We start from the raw sequence: 22384 nt of genomic DNA, 5'->3' as shown, positions 1-22384 counted from the left end.
CAAATCGTCGAGCAAGATGTCCCTTTACTGACTAATAATAAAACCAACCGCGGCACGAAATTAAGAAAAAAAATTAAATGAAGAAAAAGAAAATCCAGTCAAACCCAACCACCTCAGCAGCGGGGTCGCCTTCCCCTCCTCCGGTTGTCCCGAGAAACCGTGTCCCCAACTCTCTCTCTCTCTCTCCTCGATCAACAGCAACAGCGGCGGTCAGAAGCTTCCGTCGCGACAGCTCCCGACCTCCTGCCGGTCTTCCCCTCTCGTAGCCGGCGCGAATCCCGAGGCGGAGGAGGAAGAGGAAGAGGGGGGCGGAGTGGGGGCGGGCCCCATCAGCCATGAGCCTCGCGGGCTCCGCCCTGGAGGCGGCGCTACAGGCGGTGGGGCGCGGCCTCGACGCAGCTGGAGACCACCGGCTGCTCTACTGCAAGGGAGCCGGAAGGCTCGTGGCGCTCGAGGAGGACCGTGCGCGGGACCTCCCGCTCCCCGACGGCGGCGTCCTCCCGAGCGTGCCCCCCGACGTCGAGGTCGAGCAGTGCCACAGAGAACCCCAGCGCATCCGCAACTTCCCCTACGGCCCAGGCTCCGCCGTAGCGGACGCGCCCTTCGTCTGCAGCTTCGATAAGGTGAGCTGGGGTGCTTCGTCCCGATTGGAAACTTCCGATCGGATCGTGCGCCGCGTTCTGTTCTGTTTGTTCTGCACTTGTGATGCGAATCCTGGTCGATGCCCTGTGCTCCGCGGCCGTTTACTTCGCGTTATGTGACTCTGATGCCTTTGTTGGCAGATGGCTGAGTATTTCAACGGGAAGTCAGGCTTGTCCGAGACAGTACCGCTGGGTTCCTTCAACTCTCTGTTCAGCTTCACCGGTTCATGGAAGAATGATGCGGCGGCCACGAAGGCCCTTGCGATTGATGGCTATTCTCTGCCTCTGTTTCGAGTGAAAATTAGGAGTTCTGAACTGACGCTGCTTGAGAGCGTTAAGCGCGCGATCCCAAATGTTTGGGATCCATCAGCATTGGCTAGGTCAGTAGGTAATCTTCTTATTTGATACTGTTATCAGGATCCATTTCTGATCAGTCCCATTCTGTAGAACTCTTAGCTTAGTACTTTACACACCCTATTAGCTTAAGCCACTTACTAGCTGAAGCCTGAAGGTCTTGTTTCACTTGTCTGCAGCTTTATTGAGAATTATGGTACCCATATTATTATCTCTGTTACGGTTGGTGGCAAGGATGAGGTATACATTAAGCAGCATTCATCGTCCCAATTGTCAGAGCTGGAGTTCAAAAATTATGTGAGGGAAATTGGGAGGGAAAGATTCTCAGATGTGGAAAATAAGTCAAATGCAACTCCTATCAACTACAGTGAGAAGGTTAGCAAACTCCTTACTGCTTTCTTTGTCTAATTTTACTAGAGGTGTTTTGGCTACATTATTTGGTTTGTCTGAATTGTTATACAACTGTTTGTTACAAAGGATAGTTTGTGCATGATTGGTTGCTTTTTTTATGAGCACTTGATGCATCTCTAAAAAAATGGGTTAGCTATTGTGAATAAACAGTTACAATCAGTTTTTTGAAGGAAAAACTGTGGGGGAGTTCCCCCACAGCACTTCATTTTTTTATTTTTTTTATAAAAAGAGAGTATAACATATGTACAGAAAGAAAAGAAAAATAGATTACACAAGTGACCCTAGCCATTGGAAAACAGAAGGTTGAAGATCTTCTCTGACTCAATGCATTTGGAGGATGGACTGTTCCTTGAATCCCGCGACCCAGAGGCTATGACTAGCACGATCTCCATAAAAAAATCCATTTCTGAGTTTCCAGAGCTCCCAGCAGGCTTCCATGAAAATCTCCATAAAGAATTGCGAATGTGAGCCTCGTCTCACTGCTAAAAGCCTCCCATGCAAGTTAAAGTGTAAATCCCACTGTATGTTGAGAGTATTCCAGCACCGCGTAGCAAAAGGACTGGCAAAGAAGAGATGCTCAATATCTTCCTCCATGGATGTGCTGTTGCTTTTCCTGAGCATAGTCCTTGTATTTAGTCTGTCCACAAACATAAGCGAGGCAAATAATTTAATTCTCAGAACATATGTTGATTTCCAGATCCATCTGTGAGTATTAGGGACTTGGACATTCACAAAGGGTAAATTATAAAGTTTGCTGGAGTGTAAATCTGATTTACCCATATGAAGGACCATTGGTCGATGGCCTGTGTATCAAAGGGCACCATAAGCAGCTGCCTTTGTAAATTCTGCAACTTGTCGTAAGCTTGCTGAGATAGTGGTAGCATGAAGAGGGAGGTTAGGTCTGGTGTGAGAGAAGATTGTTTGTATGTGGTCATTCAGTGGGAAAAACAGAATTTGTTGAACTCATGCTGGAGGAGTTTCATACAGCTTAGCATTGTAGACTTATACTTACATGAACTATAGATACCTTGCTAAGAGCATGCTGCATGCCTAGTGTTGGTTAGAAACAACAAGCTGATGAAAAGCGAACAGAAGCTTGGTTCAGTAGCTCTAATAAACTACAAAAATCGGTTAGTGGGACCATGCCAAATAAAAATGGAGAAAACTGCTCTATGCTCAACTTCCGAGGGTCTGTTTTCCTGTGTTCCAGCCAACTGGATCCATTTGTTTAGTGCCCTCTATTCGAACCTAAAACATGGTTCACTTTCCACAGTTTGATTCCCAAGCGTACAAAATCAAACCACACTGGTTCCCCCCTCCCCCAACCCATGCTTTCAGACTGCATTGGAGTTGCTGTAATGAAATATACTAGTATATGCAAGTAAGCACATTAGGGGCCATTTGGTAGCGCTCCTGAGCCAGCATCCCCACTAGAATCTGAGGAGCACTAACAAACACTGCCGCCTGCTCAAGCTCCACTCGTTAATTGCACGAATCGATTCACCGTTTTGAGACTGCACTCAAGGAGCAAAATACCTACTATCCTTTATTCACTCTGCATTCATGCGTTGGCCGAGCCCTCTCCACTTGCCCTTCTCCACTGACTGCGGTGCCCATCTCTGTCGCCCACCAACCCTCGCTGCTGCCCACACCATCCCTTTTCGATGTCCGCTGCTCCCCCAGCTGCTACTTAAGGGCGCTCAGGGCAAGGTCAAGCAGGATTGCCTGCCACCACTGAGGCCAAGTTGGCAACCGCAGATCCGGCATGTGTTGCACTGCTGCCAGAAGATTGTGGTCTTCTCCGGACTAAGGCAGGTTTGCTTCTTCGAAGACGGAGCCAGGAGACTGTCATTGCATGAAATCCACTTGTGAAGCTATACCAGATGGTTAACACAACAATCCGAGAGGAGCAGAAGCTAGAGCGAGTGGAGTTGGAGCCGGAGCACTACCAAATGGGCCCTTAATCACCTGGAGAACCTACTCCCAGTCATAACCTGCCTCTCCATCTAGTACCAACATGAACTCCCTAGCACGTGTTAATCTACTCACCAGTAACGACAGTAAGGACAGAGGCACATAAAATTAAATCATATGTCTTTGTAACTGATGTTTTAATGTGCGCATGTACAAGTAATGAGAGGCATTGTAGAGTCACCTGTAGATGGAACATGCACTCTCCTGGCACCTGAACTGCCCATCGTTCTAGCATTTATATGTAAACATTGATTAGCTGTTGCTTTATCCTTCACAGGATATGACAGTAATATTCAGAAGGAGGGGTGGTTGTGATCTTGTTCAAAGTTTTAGTGATTGGAAAGGAACTGTTGCCTCAGCACCAGATGTCATAGGCATGACCTTTCTCTCAATTGTCTCTCTTCTTGACGATATACCAGGAAAGAAGCACCTTGCTCGTGCAGTTGAGCTATACTTGACCTGTAAGACCTGCTTTTGATTACTTATTTTGTCCTATGCATTTATGCAACTCATTCGCCACATTGAATATTGTGCATTTACAATACCCTGAGCTTAAAGCTAACATATAATATGATATCTCTTCGGTTATACTGTTTTGATAAGTTCTGTTTTACAGACAAACCTCCAATTGAAGAATTACAGTACTTCTTAGATTTTCAAGTCCCACTAGTTTGGGCTCCAGCTCCACCAGGTATTGCTGGTCACCACAGGAAGGAACCTGTCTGCCCATCGCTTCAGTTTAGCTTAATGGGCCCAAAGCTCTTCATTAGCACAGAACAGGTAAAGGCTACCCCTTAAATCTGAACATATGAGTACAGTGATCACTTTTTCTAATTTTACACTAGAAAGGCTATTTTAATTGTTCTGAAGAAATGCTATTTTGTATTAGCTGAGTCTGTGAAGCACAGTTACCATCATAAACATTTTTCTACTGGGCTGAATAATAATATAATTCTAAAGATCAGGGCATGCAGAAGAACACATATGTGTAAATTGCACCTGAGGCACAAGTGTTGTACCTATGGTGCATTTTACTCATAAAAATATATATTTTTAAGACAATCAATTTTTGGTGAAAATGCTAACTCTGAATGAGACACGTGCAGATCTCTGTTGGGCGTCGACCAATTGTTGGCCTCAAACTGCTCTTGGAAGGAGCCAAACAGAATCGTCTGGCTATTCATTTGCAGCACCTTGGATCATTACCAAAGATATTCCTACCTCATTGGGACTCCCATATTACCATTGGACCTCCAAAATGGCAAGGCCCTGAAGAACAGGACAGCCGATGGTTCGAGCCAATCAAATGGAAGAACTTTGCTCATGTTAGCACAGCACCGATAGAGTACACTGAAACAAATATTACGGACCTATCTGGTGTTTATATTGTTACAGGAGCACAGTTGGGAGTGTGGGATTTTGGTGCAAAGAGTGTTCTCCACCTTAAACTTTTGTTCTCCAGGGTTCCTGGGTGCACAATTAGAAGATCAGTGTGGGACCACAGCCCATCAAGTTCTTCGATTCATAAAGCAGACGAATCTTCATCATCCTCAAGTGATAATGCTAAACTTCTGAAGATCGTTGACATGACAGAAACATTGAAGGGCCCACAAGATGCGCCTGGCCACTGGCTGATCACAGGTGCTAAGTTGGGTGTCGAGAAAGGCAGGATTGTTGTGCGTGCAAAGTACTCCTTATTGAATTATTAACCAAATGTTTAAAGCATTCATTCACTCACTCTGATATTGAGCACTGTGTTTTAAGGTAGCATTTGTTCTTTTGTTTTAAATGTATGGCCTTCCGCCCCCCCTGTAACTTGATGTGGATCCATGCTTCTTGTTGATGCCGTGAGTGAAGTAGCATGAAGATCTTTATGCTCAGTTCAAAAGTGTTTGATCTGGCCTCAGTCATCTCTTCCACAGCCATCTGATCGTGACAGTGAAAATGATGTGTTCCATGAGTTTTGACACTGGTGTTTTGCTCTCCAAAATTCATCAGTGGAACATAATTAGTATATTCACTCGGTTGCTAAGTGCTAACAGTTTTATCGATTTTCATCAATTGGATTCATGTTGTACATCTGGGCGAGTCACTTTTTGACTGCATGATTGACGTTCTGGCACAGATGAGAATGGCAGTGCCATGTTTGTTGCATATTGGCATAATTTTCAGATTCAACAGTTGATAATGAGTATGGAATACTTCAAAGTTTGTTCTGTCTCACATAGATATTACTTGGTTACTCCACCAGACGGTTGGTGTGAGCGATGATACTGCCTGTGTGGGTGAGGGGATGCAACACTTCTTCGTAATAATATGTAACATGCATTCATGTATCCTTTTGTGCTAGTGTTAGCTAACTTGGAGTTTACAACATGCCGTTGTTGTGTTTGTTATTGTTCTAGAAGTAGCTATGTTGTAGCTTTCTGTTACATGAATGTGTCGAGAAGAGAACAAAAGCAGCGGTAACAATGTGTCGCTCTTCTTTCAAGAGAAGAGAAATGAGTCGCTGTGAACAGAAGTACAAGAATTGCTCTTGCGTATGCTTCTTAGTTCTTATAGCTTTGCCTGAGCTCGACATGGTAAGGGACGAGATCAGAAAGAATTGTTTTGCCTGGATCAAGGTATTCATTGTCTTTCGTAATGCGATATCGTTGCTATGCTGAAATTCATGTATCCTTTTTGAGCTAGCGTCAGCAAACTCAGCTCGTAGATCGTATAAAAATGTTATGTTGACGTGTTTCCCATCTGTTTGGAAGTTGCTATTTGTGCTTGTCTGTTACTCCACTCTTGGAATTTGAAAACAACTGCGGTCTGTTCCCGCTCCTCTGATCAACATAGCACTTCTAGAACGACAACAGACACAGCATGTTTGTGCACTCCACAAAAGGATACAAGAATTTCAGAAACATTCATGTTGCATATAGGAGTGCAAAAAAAAGCGTGGTACTCCCCTGACCCATGCAGGCAGTATGACTGCTCTGATTAACTGACCGGTAGAGTAATAATCAAGCAAAAGTGTTACACTATGTGTGTCCAGTAAGGGAACAAAGTATAAAGATATCACATAAATGGCTACAGCGAGCCGTTCTCATTGAAAGGCAGTGCAATCTCAGTCTATGTAACTGTAAATAAAAGGGCATGTGCTCTTCTTGATACTGTTGATGAGTTGATCTTTTGGTATCTTTTTTTTTTTTTTTTTTTTGAAAAAGATGGCAGGAGCTCTGCCTTTCAAGAGGGAAAATGAGTTTTAAACATGATAAAGACAGAGAGACCTCGCACACATGCCCCAAACCACAAGGGCGCCCCACTCAAGAAGACACCAAATAGAATTTCATGTAAGTTACATCGAAACAAGCGCCCTTTCCTTAACTCGAAGTCTTCTTTTACTTTCATAGCCACTTCTTGTGCTGTCATGAAGCGGTTTTCAAAATTCTCCGATGCCGCTATCTCCATAGTTCCACATTACGTAAATGGTCAAGCCACTGAAACGCCGCCATTGCTCTTTTTCTAACTTTTGTGTCATTGCCTCCCATCAAGCGATGATGGACGATGAATCCAGCGGCAGAGCCTGACATAAAACAAAGGAGGTGCAAAACACAACAAACGTGATTGGATAATGGATGTACTGATGCCTGAGCTTGGCGCTAAACAAGCTAACTGTAGCCTACCTTTAGAAACCTGTTCAGAGTAGTGTGTGTGTGTGTGTGTGTGGGTGGGGTGCAGCAGCCTAGCTTCGCCTCCAAGAGGCTCCGCCAGTGCCAGTGGATGAATCGTCCACATGTTGGATCAGACCAGTGTCAAAAGTGTTCCCAGACCAACGCTTGATGCCAAACAAGTTTCGCAAGAGGGCAATGGAGGCACAGGTGTAGGCAAGTTTGAAGTGACCCATTACACAGAACGCAACCACTACTAGAGAACAGACTTTAGAACGATGTCCCAATTTGACATTAGCCTCGACATTTTTTGCCTCCGGGACTAAAGGTTCCTGCCCAACGGCTACTGCGGCAGACATTTGCTGCAGGGGACCTTTAGTCCCGGTTGGAGCTACCAACCGGGACTAAAGGTTAACTTTTACTCCCGGTTGGTCTCCAACCGGGAGTAAAAGTCTACTCCTGGCTGGAGGCTACGTCCAGGACTAGAAAGGGACATTTAGTCCCGGTTGCTGTCTCCAACCAAGACTAAAGCTTGAAATTATAACAGGCAGTCTTTTGAGCCGGGACTGACAGCGTGCTGTCCTGGTTGCATTTATTGCCGTGCTTTACTTGTACTAGAAAGCTTAGAGCTTGAAACTTCAGTCGGGACTAAAGCTTAGAGCTTGAAACTCAAACCGGGACCCATATGCATGTTTCAAGCTTTTAGTCCTGGTTGTCGTGCTTGCATTTGTATGTAGGAATTGAAACTCCAACCGGGTCTAAAGTAGCAATAAGAAACGAAGACGTACTTGATGGTGCTTTACTTTACTTTATGAGCTTTAGTCCCGGCTTGCATTTACCTTCTTGCATTTACGAGCTTTAGTCCCGGCTTGCATTTACCTGCTTGCATTTATTGCTGACACCGAAAACGAAGACATTTAGTCCCGGCTGGTCCGATGCAACTGAACACGACCAAATCAATTAGTCCCGGCTGGTATTACGAGCCGGGACTAAAGGTATACCTTTAGTCCTGGCTGGTATTATCAGCCGGGACTAAAGGTCTTTTAGTCCCGGGCGTTTACAGGAGCCTCGATGGGCCGGCCCAGTACGCAATATGCTGCTATTGCTGGCCAGTTCCACCTATTAGCACCACCTCGCTTGCTCAGAAGAGTGAAAGCTAACTTAAAAGCTCAGCTCTCGAACCAAGTAGCACGAACTTGAACAGGATTGTACCGCTGATCCTTGACTAAAGGTCCTTCGTACTATAGTTTATACAAAATATTGAACATTATAAACGTACGTATATTCTAGCAGCGTAGAATGCGTATTCAAAAACCAAAACGAATCATCAATTAAAAATAGGAAAAAAAGAAAAATAGAAATAGAAACAAAAAAAACCTGGTAGCAGCGTGAAAATAGAAAAAAAAGGAAAATAGAAATAGAAACAAAAAAAAGGAAAAAAAACTTTAGTCTCGGTTGGAGTTACCAACCGGGACTAAAGGGTGGGACTAAAGGTCCCTCTTTAGTCCCGGCTCGATGACCCGGGATTGAAGGTTCCACCTTTAGTCCCGGTTGGTAACCGGGACTAAAGGCCGTTACCGTCCGAGACAACAAGGCCATCCTGTAGTAATGAACAGTCCTGGTGGGCCATCCCCTTAGAAGCCAAAACATCCACCGTGAGAATTTTGCTTTGCATGAGCGTCCACACAAACAACTTACACTTGTTTTCTATGTGAGCTTTCCAAATTAGGTTTGGCTTGTATCTTCTATATAAGCCTTTGAACTGAACCCGGTCCGTTGAATGCGTGGAATATTGTCCATCTGGTGTCCATCTCCAGGCTATTGAGTCTGGGCTGCAAGTGAACATTTTGAAGCCTAATCCACATTGAGACGAGCTCCTCAATTTGGATGGTTGTTGCAATGTCGCTGGACAGGATTCGAATCCAGGCATCATTGTGGAGCTCTTGCTCAACAAAATTGTTTTTCCTTTTAACTAGTTCGAATAAGTGTGGTGCCAAATTTCTTGGTGCTTCCCCATCAATCGAACTGTGGTGCCAAAATCGTGCTTTCCTGCCATTTCCCACCATTATTGTGGTGGATGCATTGTAGATGAGTCGGTCAGCTGCATTGCAGGGCACATCGTTCCTTCCTACGGTTTAGAGTCATCCACCCATTCTTGCCGTAGCCAAGGAAGTCGTAGGTCTCTTCCAAACTTGTCCAAGTCAATGACTCCCAACCCTCCAAGGTGTTTTGGCTTCCTGACTGTTGGCCAATTGACTAGACAGTGGCCACCATTTATGTTGTCGTCCCATTGACTAGATAGTGACCACCATTTGTGTTGTCGTCACCTTTTCATAGAAAAGACCTTCTAATTTTGTCAATTTATTTTCTTGCCCATACCGTTAGGGGGGATATTGTGAGATGGTATGTTGGCATAGAGGAAAGCAGTGATGTGATAGGCGTTAGACGCCCTGCCCGATTCAACGTACAATGCTTCCATCTTGGTAGCCTTTTTCCGATTCGCTCGATGAGAGGTTGTACGTCAATTTTGTGCAATGATCTGGTCTGAAGCTGCAATCCTAGGTAGCGGCATGGAAAAGTACCTAGAGTTCCAGGGAAAGGTTGGAGCACATGCTCAAGATATATATATTTTTTATAAAGGAAGCTTTTATTAAATTCTCAAAGCATTACATCAAAATGATACAAAGCCTTGAAAATATACTTCTGGCCTCTGTCTAACAAAGAGGCACACAACCACAAAAATAAAAGGAGATTGACACATTCTAGTGACTATCAATTCGTAGACTAGATTCATGTGCTGGGAGAAAATATTCTTGGCCACCTACCCCAACTATTACGAGACCACCACAACTAGGGTTTTTAATTTCGGTATTGCAAAAATTTCGGCCACCACCGAAATTACCGAATTTTGCGAAATTCGGCCAAAATTTCGGTGAATTTTTTTTAGAGACTAGCACATGAAGCATGTTTTTTTCTAAAAAAATATAGATCTAAATAAATATGAGTATGATTTATGACTACACATTTATTGAATAGAAGAATATGCAATATAAACAGTAGAAAATATGAGTCTAGAGTTATATAGCATATGTATTAGTGTATTAAAAATTTTTGGATTTTTTTTTCGGCCACCACCGAAATTACTGAATTTCGTAAAATTCGGCTGAAATTTCGCCAAAATTTTAAACCCTACCACAACCAAGTCTTGAGAAGCCACCTTCTGTAGGATAACCCAAGTATATAGCCAGTGGATGACCAAATAGATAACCTACACATGAAGAACATGTTTTTTCTTTTGAATAACAATATCATTTCTACTAAGCCAAAGTGACTCGCAAGTAGCAGCCGCTCCAAGCAGATGTTGTGGTTTTAATTCTTTACTAAATCCTCCTAACCAACCACCAAATAAGTGAGAAACACTGCAAGGTTTAGTTAGTCTAGTAACCACTTGAATAATCGACCAATAGAGAGAGCAAAGTGGCATTCAAAAAATAGGTGCCTAATTGTCTCATTTTTATGACAAAAGCATCACATTTTACTACCGTGCCAGTTGCGCTTAGCAAGATTATCCTCGGTCAATACAACTCTTCGTAAATACCATGAAAAGATTTTGATTTTTAATGGGGCCTTCTGTTTCCATAAACTTTATTAAAATTGGGGACATCAACATTTATTAATGCTTGGTAGTGTGATTTCACTGAGAATTGTCTATTTGGGTGTAAATTCCAATGAAAAACATCTAGCTCCTAGGAAAATTGTATGTTAGTAATGTGTGGTAACATATTATTCCAAGCTACTAACTTAGGACCTGTTAGATTCTGCGCCAAGAGAGATTGGGTGAAAAAAAAAACACTTTACCTAGTTACATGTTTAGGCCTGGCTATATTATAAACACTTGGATATTGTTCTTGCAAAGTTGTGTTTCCAAGCCATTTGTCCTCCCCATAGTTCCCTGATACCGTATCGGCCTATCGGCCGACCTATCGGAGTATCCAATACGTATCGTGATAGCGATACGCAACCTGGTGAAAGATCGGGGTATTCTAGCCCTTGACGCGCGCCGCGGCATCTTTTGGCATCTCATCTGATGGACCTTAGGAGATGCTTGAAGTTGACTTCCTTCCGCTTTCCCTGCAATTTTACAAATCGTATCCTGGTGGACCTTTACTGAAACGTAAGCTGAATTGATTCTAAAGAAATTTTCTCCCGACTATACTATTTAAATTTCAATGCAAGTTGTGCTCCGTTGCTCATAATTTAAAATTGCACATGATGGATCTCCTAATGCAAAGTAGATAAAGTTGGTCGTAAGCTGAATTGATTCTAAAGAAATTTTCTTCCGACTATATATACTATTTTAATTTCAGTGCAAGTTGTGCTCCGTTGCTCATAATTTAAAATGCTGCACATGGATCTCCTAATGCAAAATAGATAAAGTTAGTCGGAGGGCAACTCTTTTAATTTAGGAACAGAAATATGCAGAGTGCAGGCTGGGAGAATTCTTAACCAAAGATTCCTCCTGCGTCCTTGTGCCTTCTGACTTGGTGTTTCCGCGGGGACATTCTCGTCGTCTCCGTGGAATTGTGGATTGCTCCTTAGTTTTACATTGCTGTCTAGCAAAATCCATCATGTGCCAACGCCGGCCCTGGCAGCAAGTGGAAAGCAATGCTCCAATGAAGTGTCGCGCTCTCGAGGGCTGTTTCAGTGTTTCTGAACCATTTTTTGCTTCGATTTGATCGCCGTCAGTGAGGAACGAGAGTAGGAGACACATGGTTTGTTTTCAGCATTGTTAAAGTACAGAAGGACGACGTGTGATATGGACAGGAAAATCCTTGAAGAACACATCTGTGGATATTTCCATGGTGAGTCTACTATGCATTATGCATATGACAGAAGAGCTGGACAAATTGACTAATCTTTGTGTGCACTGAGTTTGCTAAGTTCTAAACCAATGTCTGGCAGTTGTGATTGTATATATCCATGAAGTTGCACAAAAGAATTCGAAGAACTCCACAGTTAATGCCTGTGTCAAGTGCCTCAGCACCCAACGACGCAGGACCGCGGCTACGAAGCTCGTAGTCGCGCTCCAGGCTTCACCGCGAGGTTTTACCCCTCTGCTGGTGGCTTGATGAGAGTAGAAGAGAATAGATTAAATAGTAATGACTTGCTTAATTGATATTGTTCTGGGTACAGAGAATATAAAGGTCCAACCGGCCACCAATCTTGAGCTAATTGCTCCTACATCTAAGGAACTCGAATTAGCACTTGCCTAAAATATCTCTAGCCACTAACCTGACTTTCAGCGGCAGCCGGCATGGAGGCCGCGTCCCTGGGCGCACCAGCGGCCCTGCAGACATCACGGGCGCGCCTTCTCCTCTCATATGCATGACCCCACATGACATCTCTCCCCCCCTCGACTACGAGTTCGTCCTCGAGCTGGAACGCCGGGTATTTGGCGACGAAGGAGTCGACGTCTTCCCATGTTGCCGAGGCCGCCGGTTCTCCTTTCCACCGGATCAGCACCTGGCGGACTCCACGAGCCAGACGAGTGCGCAGGGCGCGTTCTGGTTCAGGAACAGCAGCACCGTGATGGATGGCAGGCAAGGCTGGTGGAGCTGCAGGTGGAACGCCCACGAACTGCTTGAGGAGGCCGACATGGAAAACGTCGTGCAGACGGGTGCGCGGGGGCAGCTCCAAGCGCACGGCGACGTCGTTGATCAGCTCGACGATGCGGTACGGGCCGACAAAGCGGGGCTTGAGCTTGCCTGAAGTTACCTGAGGAAGTGAAGCAGCCGCACGGTGGCGAAGGCGTAGCAGTACCCAGTCGCCGACCTTGTAGGACACCTGCCGGTGGAGCTTGTCGTAGTGGCGTTTCTGCATGGCCTGAGCTTGCTCCAGCCGGTAGCGTACATCAGCGATGAACTCATCGCGGTCTTCCATGTTCCTTGCGACGGCAGCCACCCGAGTATCGCCGGGCTCATAGGAACGCAGGGTCGGCGGGTCACGACCATACACCACGCGAAAAGGAGTGTCGCGCAGCGATGTCTGGTAGGCGGTGTTGTAGACGTACTCCGCCCAAGGCAGCCAACGGAGCCACTGGCGAGGATGATCCCCCGTGAAGCAGTGCAGGTACATGATGATGACGCGGTTGGCTGCCTCCGTCTGGCCATCAGACTGCGGGTGGAATGCAGTGGTCATGTGCAGCTTGGTACCCATGAGGCGCATGAGCTCACGCCAGAACGCGGAAGTGAACACCGGGTCGCGGTCCGACACCATGGACTGCGGCATGCCGTGGAGACGGACGATCTCGGCGAAGAATGCCTGGCCCACGGACTCGGCGGTGTACGGATGCGCCAAGGGAATGAAGTGACAGTATTTGCTGAAACGGTCCACCACAGTTAAAATAACCGACTTACCCCCAACCCGGGGTAGTGCTTCCACGAAGTCGAGTCCGACGTCCGCCCACACCGACTGCGGCACCGGCAGTGGCATCAAAAGTCCGGCCGGGTGCAGGTGCTCAGACTTGTAGCGCTGGTAGGTGGAGCATGCACGCACAAAGTCTTGAACCAGCCGACGCATATTGGGGAAATGGAAATCACGGCGCAGCCTATGGACGGTGCGCTAGACCCCTTCATGGTCGTCTTCATGGACAGCGGTCAGCACCTCGTGCAGGAGAGGAGACGCCGGCGGAATGTATAGCCGACCATCAAATGCCACCATGCCATCCACCAGGGACCACGGTGCCGCTCGGGCACCATTCTGGAGGTCGTCCTTGATTGCCACAAGCGCTGGATCAGTGTTGTGCGCCTGGTGCAGCCGCGCGAGGAGGTCGAAGCACGGCGCTGAGAGAGCCAACAGGGCACCCTCGTCGGTGTCCGTGTCACGGTGAGATAGGGCGTCAGCCACCGTGTTCGAGGTGCCCGGCTTGTAGTCCACGGTGAAGTCAAACCCCAGCAACTTGCCCACCCAATGGTGATGTGGTATGGTGGCAAGGCGCTGATCGAGGAGGTACTTCAGGCTATAGTGGTCCGTCTTTACCAAGAAACGGCGTCCCCACAGATACGGTCGCCAGTGACGGATGGCGTGGACGAGGCCGATGAGCTCCCGCTCGTAGGCAGCGAGAGAGCGGTGGCGAAGAGCGACCGGCCTGCTGAAATAGGCGACCGGGTGCTGCTCCTGGATCAGCACAGCGCCGAACCCGTGCGTGGACGCGTCGCACTCGACAACGAACAACTTGAAGAAGTCGGGCAGCGCCAAGACCGGGGAGGACGTGACAGCGAGCTTGAGGGCCTGGAACGTAGCAGTCGCGTCATCGTTCCATGTGAAGCCCTCTTTCTTCAGGAGCGCCGTAAGCGGTGCCGCGATGGAACCGTAGCTGTGGACGAACTTGCGGTAGTAGCCCGCCAGCCCGAGGAAACCGCGCACCGCTCGAGCCGAACGGGGCTAGGGCCAGTCATGGATCGCTTGGACCTTCGCCGGATCCATGGTCACACCGGCCTCAGATATGATATGGCCGAGGTAGGCGATGGAGTCGATGCCGAAAGCGCACTTGGAGTGCTTGACGAAGAGGCAGTGTTGGCGCAGCATGTTGAGCACCTCACGGAGGTGTCGGAGATGATCCGCCCACGATGCGCTGTAGATGAGAATGTCATAAAAAACACAAGGAATGGCACAACACATCGTTCATGAGCGCCTGGAACGTCGCCGGGGCGTTGCACAACCCAAACGGCATCACCAGGAACTCGTACAGGCTGTCATGGGTGTGGAACGCCGTCTTGTGCACGTCGGCCGGCCGCATCCGCACCTGGTGGTAGCCTGAACGGAGGTCGAGCTTGGTGAAGTACTTGGCACCATTCATCTCGTCCAGAAGCTCGTCGACGATAGGGATGGGGAAAGCATCCTTGACGGTGATGGCGTTCAGGGCGCGATAGTCGACGTAGAAACGCCACGACCCATCGACTTTCTTGACGAGGAGGACCGAAGACGAGAACGCCGACGAGCTGCGGTGGATGAGTCCCTAGTCCATCATGGCGGCGCACTGGCGTTCCAACTCATCTTTGTGCGACACCGGGTACCTATAGGGGTGGACAACCACCGGATGGGCGCCCGGGGTAAGCGTGATGCTGTGGTCGTGGACCCGTGGAGGAGGGAGCCCGTGCGGCTCGGCGAAGACATCGGAGAAGGAGCCTAGCAGCTCATCGAGGAGGGTGGAGCTGGCTGCTATGGCGCAGAGGCCGAGGGCATACGGGCCAGCTGTCCCCGACCAGCACACCCGCTGTCCCACCCGCTGGAAGGACACCGTGTGGCCTGCAAAGTCCTAGAGGAGGGGCCCCAAAGTGGCAAGCCACTGCGTGCCCAAGACAATGTCATAGCCGATGAGGGGCATGACGAAAAGGTCGGTGACGTAGACGTCCCCGGCGACGTTGAACGTGGCGTGCCAAATGACGCCCAGGCATGCCACGCGCTCGCCATTCACCACCGTCGCGGTTAGCCGAGGCCGCTGCTGGATCGGCAGACCCGAACGCCGCGCCACGTCCTCGGAGACGAAGTTGTGCGTCGAGCCCGTGTCCAGCAATGCGGTGAGAGTCGAGCCGCCTAAGGTGACCTTGATCTGCATCGTGTCGGTGAAGGCCACGCAAGCGATCGCATGGAGAGAGAAGACCGGGCTCTCATCGGCGAGGGTCTCCTCGGACGACTCCGGAACATGGGAATCCTCCTCCTCGATCATGCCGTCGACGAAGAACAGCCGCTTGCAGACGCGGTTGTGGCTTCGGGCGAATTTCTCATCACAGTTGTAGCAGAGGCCGAGACGACGGCATTCCTCCTGTTCGGCCTGCGTCAGGCGCTTGACTGGCCGGCCCTTGATGTTGACGGTGTTCGGGGCAGCGGAGTGGACCGGCGGCGGAGCAGGGAGGGCCAGGCGCGGGCAGCAGCCCCTTGTTCGTCGCGCGTGGGGCTGGGACTACGTACTGCTCCCGCAACTCCAACTTGCGTGCCAGGCTCATAGCTCCGGCGAGGGACTGCGGGTTGTGAACCTCGACGTCTAGGCTAAGCGGCGGCTGAAGTCCGCCGATGAAGAGTTGCACGCGCTGTTCCTCATCGAGGGGGCTAGCACGGGGCAGTAGCGCCTGGAAACGATCCTGGTACTCCGCGACGGTGCCCGTGCGCTTGCACGAGGCCAATTCGTGGAGAGGGTTGGAGCACAGGGGCGGCCCGTAGCGAAGATGGAGGAGATCCTTGAAGCGATGCCACGAGGGAGTGCCCTCGTCCTCCTAGACCTGGATGTACCACATCTGGGCGCCCTCCTCCAGGTTGTAGGAGGCCATCCATACCTTCTCTTCCTCCATGATCCGCTGTTGATGAAAGTAAGACTCGCACCGGTTGATGAAGATCAGCAGATCGGACTTCCCATCATACTGCGGAAAATCCATCTTCTGGAAACACGGCGGTCGATCCTGATGGTGTTCGCCATTCCCGTTCTTGGAGGAGGAAGATGACGGGGAATGGTCCTCGCTCAGGCGCTTGATCGCGTGGGTGTTGGCCTCGACAGAGGTTTGGAGGGTTTTTAGGGCTGCAGCGAGGGCGTCTAGGGTGGCTTGGAGGGCGGCGTTGGGTTGCTCTCCCATGTCGGCGGCTGGTGGTGGTGCTGGAGGTGCGGTGGCAGTGGGGCGTGGAGGGGAGGATTGGGTGGAGTGCGAGCGAATCGGCGGCGGCGGCGGCGAGACGGAGGAAAGTCTGGATCTGGATACCAGGTTGTCAAGTGCCTCAGCACCCAACGACGCAGGACCGCGGCTACGAAGCTCGTAGTCGTGCTCCAGGCTTCACCGCGAGGTTTTACCCCTCTGCTGGTGGCTTGATGAGAATAGAAGAGAATAGATTAGATGGTAATGACTTGCTTAATTGATATTGTTCTGGGTACAGAGAATATAAAGGCCCAACCGGCCATCAATCTTGAGCTAATTGCTCCTACATCTAAGGAACTCGAATTAGCACTTGCCTAAAATATCTCTAGCCACTAGCCTGACTTTCAGCGGCAGCCGGCATGGAGGCCGCGTCCCTAGGCGCACCAGCGGCCCTGCGGACATCACGGGCACGCCTTCTCCTCTCATATGCGCGGCCCCACATGACAGCCCGTAGCAAGAATAAACGAATCAAGTGAATATCAGTATTGTTAAGGTACCGAAATTGACGTGTGTGATATGGACAGGAAGGTCCTTGAAGAACACATCTGTGGATATTTCCAATCGAAGTGACTAATTTTTGTGTGCATGAGTTTGCTAAGTTCTAAAACAATGTCTGACGGTTGTGATTGTATATAGCCACCAAGCTGTACAAAAGAATTCAAAGAACTCCACAATTAATGCCGGTAGCAAGAATAAACAAATCAAAAGAATGTCAGTATGCTAGGATGACTCGTTCCTGCAGGCTGCAGCATGGCTTTATATGTCATTGCAGCAGCACCTTCTGCCTATTCCACTTAGTTCTTGGCCAAAATGGTAGCTTTGCTTTCTCTCTGTCATTTCCAACTTCTCATCATGCCAATGTTCTCATCTGTATGATTTTCTTGAATCTTAATAGGAACCCGAGGAGATGAGCAAAGCATCTGAAGCCAACGGCAAGGCAGACTCCATCTTCATGGTATGTGCCTTGGTCCTTGGTTCCCATATATTTTCCTTTTGATACAGCTGGTGCTTAACTGCTTATTAGGAGTATTTCATATAGCAGAAGACATGATTGCTATTACCTTTGTATGAAAACTGCGTGTGCATGGATAACTGTCAACATGACTGTCTCCTTTTCTTTTATGGATTGGATTCTACACTCTGAACTTATTCCTAAAAAAATATGAAACCAAACAATCACGTGCCCGCATCCATGGGCGCTTTTATTGATGACTTGGCAAGAACAAACAAAAAAACAGAGAACTTAGTCGTGTTATTGGCTTATTGCATCCGAACACTTATAGATACCGGCGAAACAATATCAGACACTCATTCATGAAGAAGCTATGGTTGTACGTACTACCTTAAGTGATACTCATCAAACGTTGTGCCTGAGCTGAGCCTACTGATCATATGGGCTGTCCAATCTTCTCATCATAGCGAACTATGCGTAGCTAAGCTGGTTGGGTTCTTTGTGATACAACCTATCCACTTGGATTCAAATTCTCGGCTTGACGCGAGTACTCAATTTTCTTGAACTCGTTCTAGGATTTAATTGTGTTATTCTCCTAGTGGTTGACGATGTGTTTGTCAACAACGAGTCGCCGATGATGATATCGATCCTTACAATTTATTGCTTCCCCGTGACCCCGCTTCAATATCTCTAGCTCACTTCTCCTTCAATCCTTACAATTTATAAGGATTAAAGTAAAGTATTGCTTCCCCGCTTCAATATCTCTAGCTCACTTTCCCTTCAATCCTTACAATTTATAAGGGTTAAAGTAAAGTATCCGGATCCAACAGCAAAGCAGATCACTCCAGATTAAGTTTATATCTGCATTTAATGCTTACTTATCTATATCTGCAAAGACATATTTTCACAAACTTGATCCTAAGCCAAAAAGGATGACAAAGGCATGGCTTGGTTATTCACATATATTATCTGTGGACTAGGTGGAGACACGTGTTGTTGGAGGAAATACGTATGAAGTCGTTGAAGGGAAGGTTGATTGGCGGGGAAGACCTGCATTGCGAGGACGCCATGGTGGTTTGGGCAATAGTTTCTTCATTCTTGGTACCTCCTATTCCTAACTGTTTATATTGTCTCTTAGAAAGAAAAGGTGTAATTAAAACTTTATGGTTTCTGGACTGAATTTGCATTCAGAAGAATTTATTTCTTAAGTACTCAAGTGAATGCACTTGCGAAACTAATTCTTTTGAGCCCATATATTCAGTTTTATCGAGCTAATTCTGTTGATTATAGATAGTAGCAATTTTCTAGACAATGTGTTTCTAGATGATAACATGAAATCGCATCATATGCTGAATGTATATAAAAAATAATAATACCCCATCAAGGGACTATTTATTATGAACCAAAAACATTAGGCCTTCTGCAGTGTTGAGCTAAAGTGATGCCTGAAACAGAAAAAGAACATTTGGGCATCACTTTCAACATTGCAGCCAGTGGTGCCATCTACCAGTGATGCTACAAAAATCGGGAGCGAAGCATGTATAGGCACCGCTGCCCAAATAATAAACTAGCATTGTTTCACTGTAGCACAGGGTGGAAGACTGGATAGGATCAGTACTTTTCTATTCCCTTGGGCCCCCAACATGCAAGATAGCAGCGATGCCTGCATTTTCACACACTGCAGCTTCGTACTAGTGATGCTAGCTTTTCTTGCTGTGGGACCCATTTTATTTGGGCATCACTTGCACACTACAGAAGGCTAGGCGATGGAGTCAGAGAGTTGCTATGCCTGGACTAATAGTCCCCTCCGTTCCAAAATGTAACATGTTTTAGATTTATTCTAAGTCAAACTCTTTAAACCTTCACAAAGTATAGCATCAACATCAAATTAGTTTCATTAAATATATTATTTTTTTATTTAAGTTAAACTTTTTCAACTTTGACAACATCTAACATATTAAATAAGTGCGCTATCATGACATACCTCATGGTATGTCACGATAAATGTTGTCAAAGTAGAAGTTTAACTTAAAACAAAAATAAAACACCCTACATTTTGAACTCATTTGACCAAGTTGAATATATATAAAGTGAGGGACTAGTTAGGCAATTTCTAAAGTAAAATTAACCACTGTACAACCAGTCAATCAATTAGTACTCTGACATGGCCTACAATCTCATCTATATAATTATTAAAATTTCATGAATAAATTTAGTGAGTACAACTAATCAGAATTGTTTATCTTTACTCTACATATCTTTATTCATTTTCTAACACATACGCATAAATACCCCAGATATTTGTTTTCATATTTTGCATTGCACCTTTGACTTGTGGATATTTAATGTGTATTTAGTAGAAACTTTTTCTTATGTTATATCAGCTCTTGTTATATCATATTATTAACATCTTGATTCTATACTATAGCTTTTGATCCTATTAGTTGTTGTAAACTTTTATCCACATGTTAAGTTGAAACTCTAGTACTTATTGTATCTTTTATTCAGAATTGTTCTTTACAATTTTATTTAAAAATTGATCCTAGGTCCTATACTTATTTTTACTACAATGCCAAAATCGGTCATTTTAGTATGTGCCACAGTACTCAACATGTTAAATTTTCTCTATAAAAAAATTATATTCGCAGGGGTATTGAATTTTAACCACCAACATTAGTATATCATAATGTTTAATTCAAAATTATGAACCCATCTAAAATAATGAATTATAGAATTTAGTATAATTTAAAATGAATTATTAGTATCAATACATTGGTACATGGTCTTTTTAAGAGGACATTTTATTCACAATCAATAACCAACCTATTATAGTAATCCTAGCATAAAATATGCACGTTTACTTGGTCTACATAGTGGCACATAACATGTATGATACTTTGAAACAATACATGTAATTTAGAAACATATAGAACATACTTTATGGTTATTGAGTTTGTTTTCCATAATACCTCACATTGGTATTTTAGACGTAATTGAGATTTAGTTTACTTTATTTTTTTATAATGATAAATAATTTAGAGATAAATTAAAGTGGGTAATTTATATTATCTTTCGTAAAAACGTATGTGGGTAATTTAGATGCAAATTTTAGAGATTTATTTAAAATTAAGTTTTATAATGGTAGGGTGGATAATTTAGATGCAAATTGATGGGTTACTCTATTTGTTGTTTTTGTGAACGATCCAATGACTATTATTTGTGACGATGATGAGAGTGTAGAAAATTAGGCAAACTTAAAGGGGTTAATTTATATCATTTTTCATAATGGCAGATTTGGTTAATTTAAAAGCAAATTTAGGGGTTAATTTGCATTACCTTTGATAGTGATAGACGTGTGTAATTTAGATGCAAATTTAGAGGGTCATTTTTAATTTATCTTTTATGATGATAGAGGTGAATTTGGATGCAAATTAGAAGGTTACTTTATTTATTTATCGTAATGGTAGAGGGTAACCTATTGGAAAACAAAATAAATCCAGGGTTATTATTAACTATGTTGATTAGAGTCTACCAAATCAATAGCCAGATGTTTCCGATTATTATGTGAATTTATGATATATCTTTTTTTCTAGCACGTCTCATGAAGATTAACATGGAGCGTCTAATTAATAATATTAAGATACCAACATGTTCACAAGAAATATATAAGCAGCACCAAGTGTTAATTACGCGACACTAGTTACCAGATTTGCCGTAAGTGGCCAAGAAACATCTTTGAACCAAGCATAACACTCGGAGCCGTGGTGTTGATTTTGCAGTCAATTTCGGACTTGAGAACATGGCCACCTTGTCTCTGGCCGTGAACCTCATGATCTACTTCCTGGGCGTCATGCACATGAACCTTGAAGACTCCTCAAACCTACTGACCAACTACATGGGCACCAGCTACATGATCGCCATGCTCATCTCCGTCTTCGCGGACGTCTTCATCGGCCGATACATGACTGTGATCCTATCATCAGTGGTTGAGCTCGTGGTACGAATGCCTGTTCTGTGTCTGACGGATGGTTTCCCTGCTGCTTTATCGATCGCTTGCGTTTATCTGTGACGTCAGAGGCGGATGCACAACATGATTGAAGGAGAGCTGGTCTCTTTTTCTTCATCTCTCTTCATTTTTCTTCTTTTCTCCACCTCTTCTTCTCCCTCACCATTCCCATATTTTCATTGATGCACCAGCTGTAGGGGGGGGGGGGGGGGGGCTGGACCCCCCAGCCCCCCTTTAGATCCGCCCTTGTGTCGCGTTTCTTGCATTTGCAGGGGCTCCTGCTGCTGATGCTGCAGGCGTGCTCCGACTGGCTAAAGCCTCCCCCGTGCGACCCTAGAGAACCGCTGATGTGCCAGCGGGTGCACGGTGGCAACGAGGTGCACCTCTACCTGGTGCTGTACCTCATCGCGCTCATCTCGGGAGGCATCAAGCGGCCCTGCCGGCGCATTGCGCCGACCAATTCGACGCCAAGCACCCCAAGGAGAAGCTGCAGATGTCCACCTGCTTCAACAACCTGCTACTTAGCCTCTGCACCGGCGGCACCTTCAGTGTCACGGTGTTCGTGTGGATCCAGGACTAGAAAAACAAGGGATGGGAGAAGGGGTTCGCCACCGCCACGGGCGTCATTGTGGCAGAACTGCCTAATCTAATGCTCTCCTAAGAATACTTGTCTTTTATTAGACACTAAGTACCCAAGAGAGTGCACT

General features: G+C 46.1%; 1 protein-coding gene and 1 pseudogene across 1 annotated transcript; both read left to right on the top strand.

Annotated features, from left to right (window-relative positions):
- Positions 1–129: 129 nt before the first annotated feature.
- On the top strand, positions 130–5286 carry LOC136456558 (MACPF domain-containing protein CAD1-like). Its single transcript, XM_066456463.1, has 6 exons — positions 130–623; positions 783–1021; positions 1175–1370; positions 3658–3841; positions 3997–4160; positions 4487–5286. Exons 1-6 carry the CDS (start codon positions 336–338, stop codon positions 5087–5089), a joined length of 1674 nt encoding a protein of 557 aa, XP_066312560.1. The 5' UTR covers positions 130–335; the 3' UTR covers positions 5090–5286.
- Positions 5287–16660: 11374 nt separating this feature from the next.
- Positions 16661–22384, top strand: part of LOC136460998 (protein NRT1/ PTR FAMILY 4.5-like) — an 84967-nt pseudogene continuing 79243 nt past the window's right edge.

This window comes from Miscanthus floridulus, chromosome 6 (genome assembly GCF_019320115.1).
Source record: "Miscanthus floridulus cultivar M001 chromosome 6, ASM1932011v1, whole genome shotgun sequence".
In the NCBI taxonomy this organism is placed as follows: domain Eukaryota; kingdom Viridiplantae; phylum Streptophyta; class Magnoliopsida; order Poales; family Poaceae; genus Miscanthus; species Miscanthus floridulus.
The sequence above is the reverse complement of the archived record's forward strand: the minus strand, read 5'-3'. Positions and strand labels throughout refer to the sequence as shown.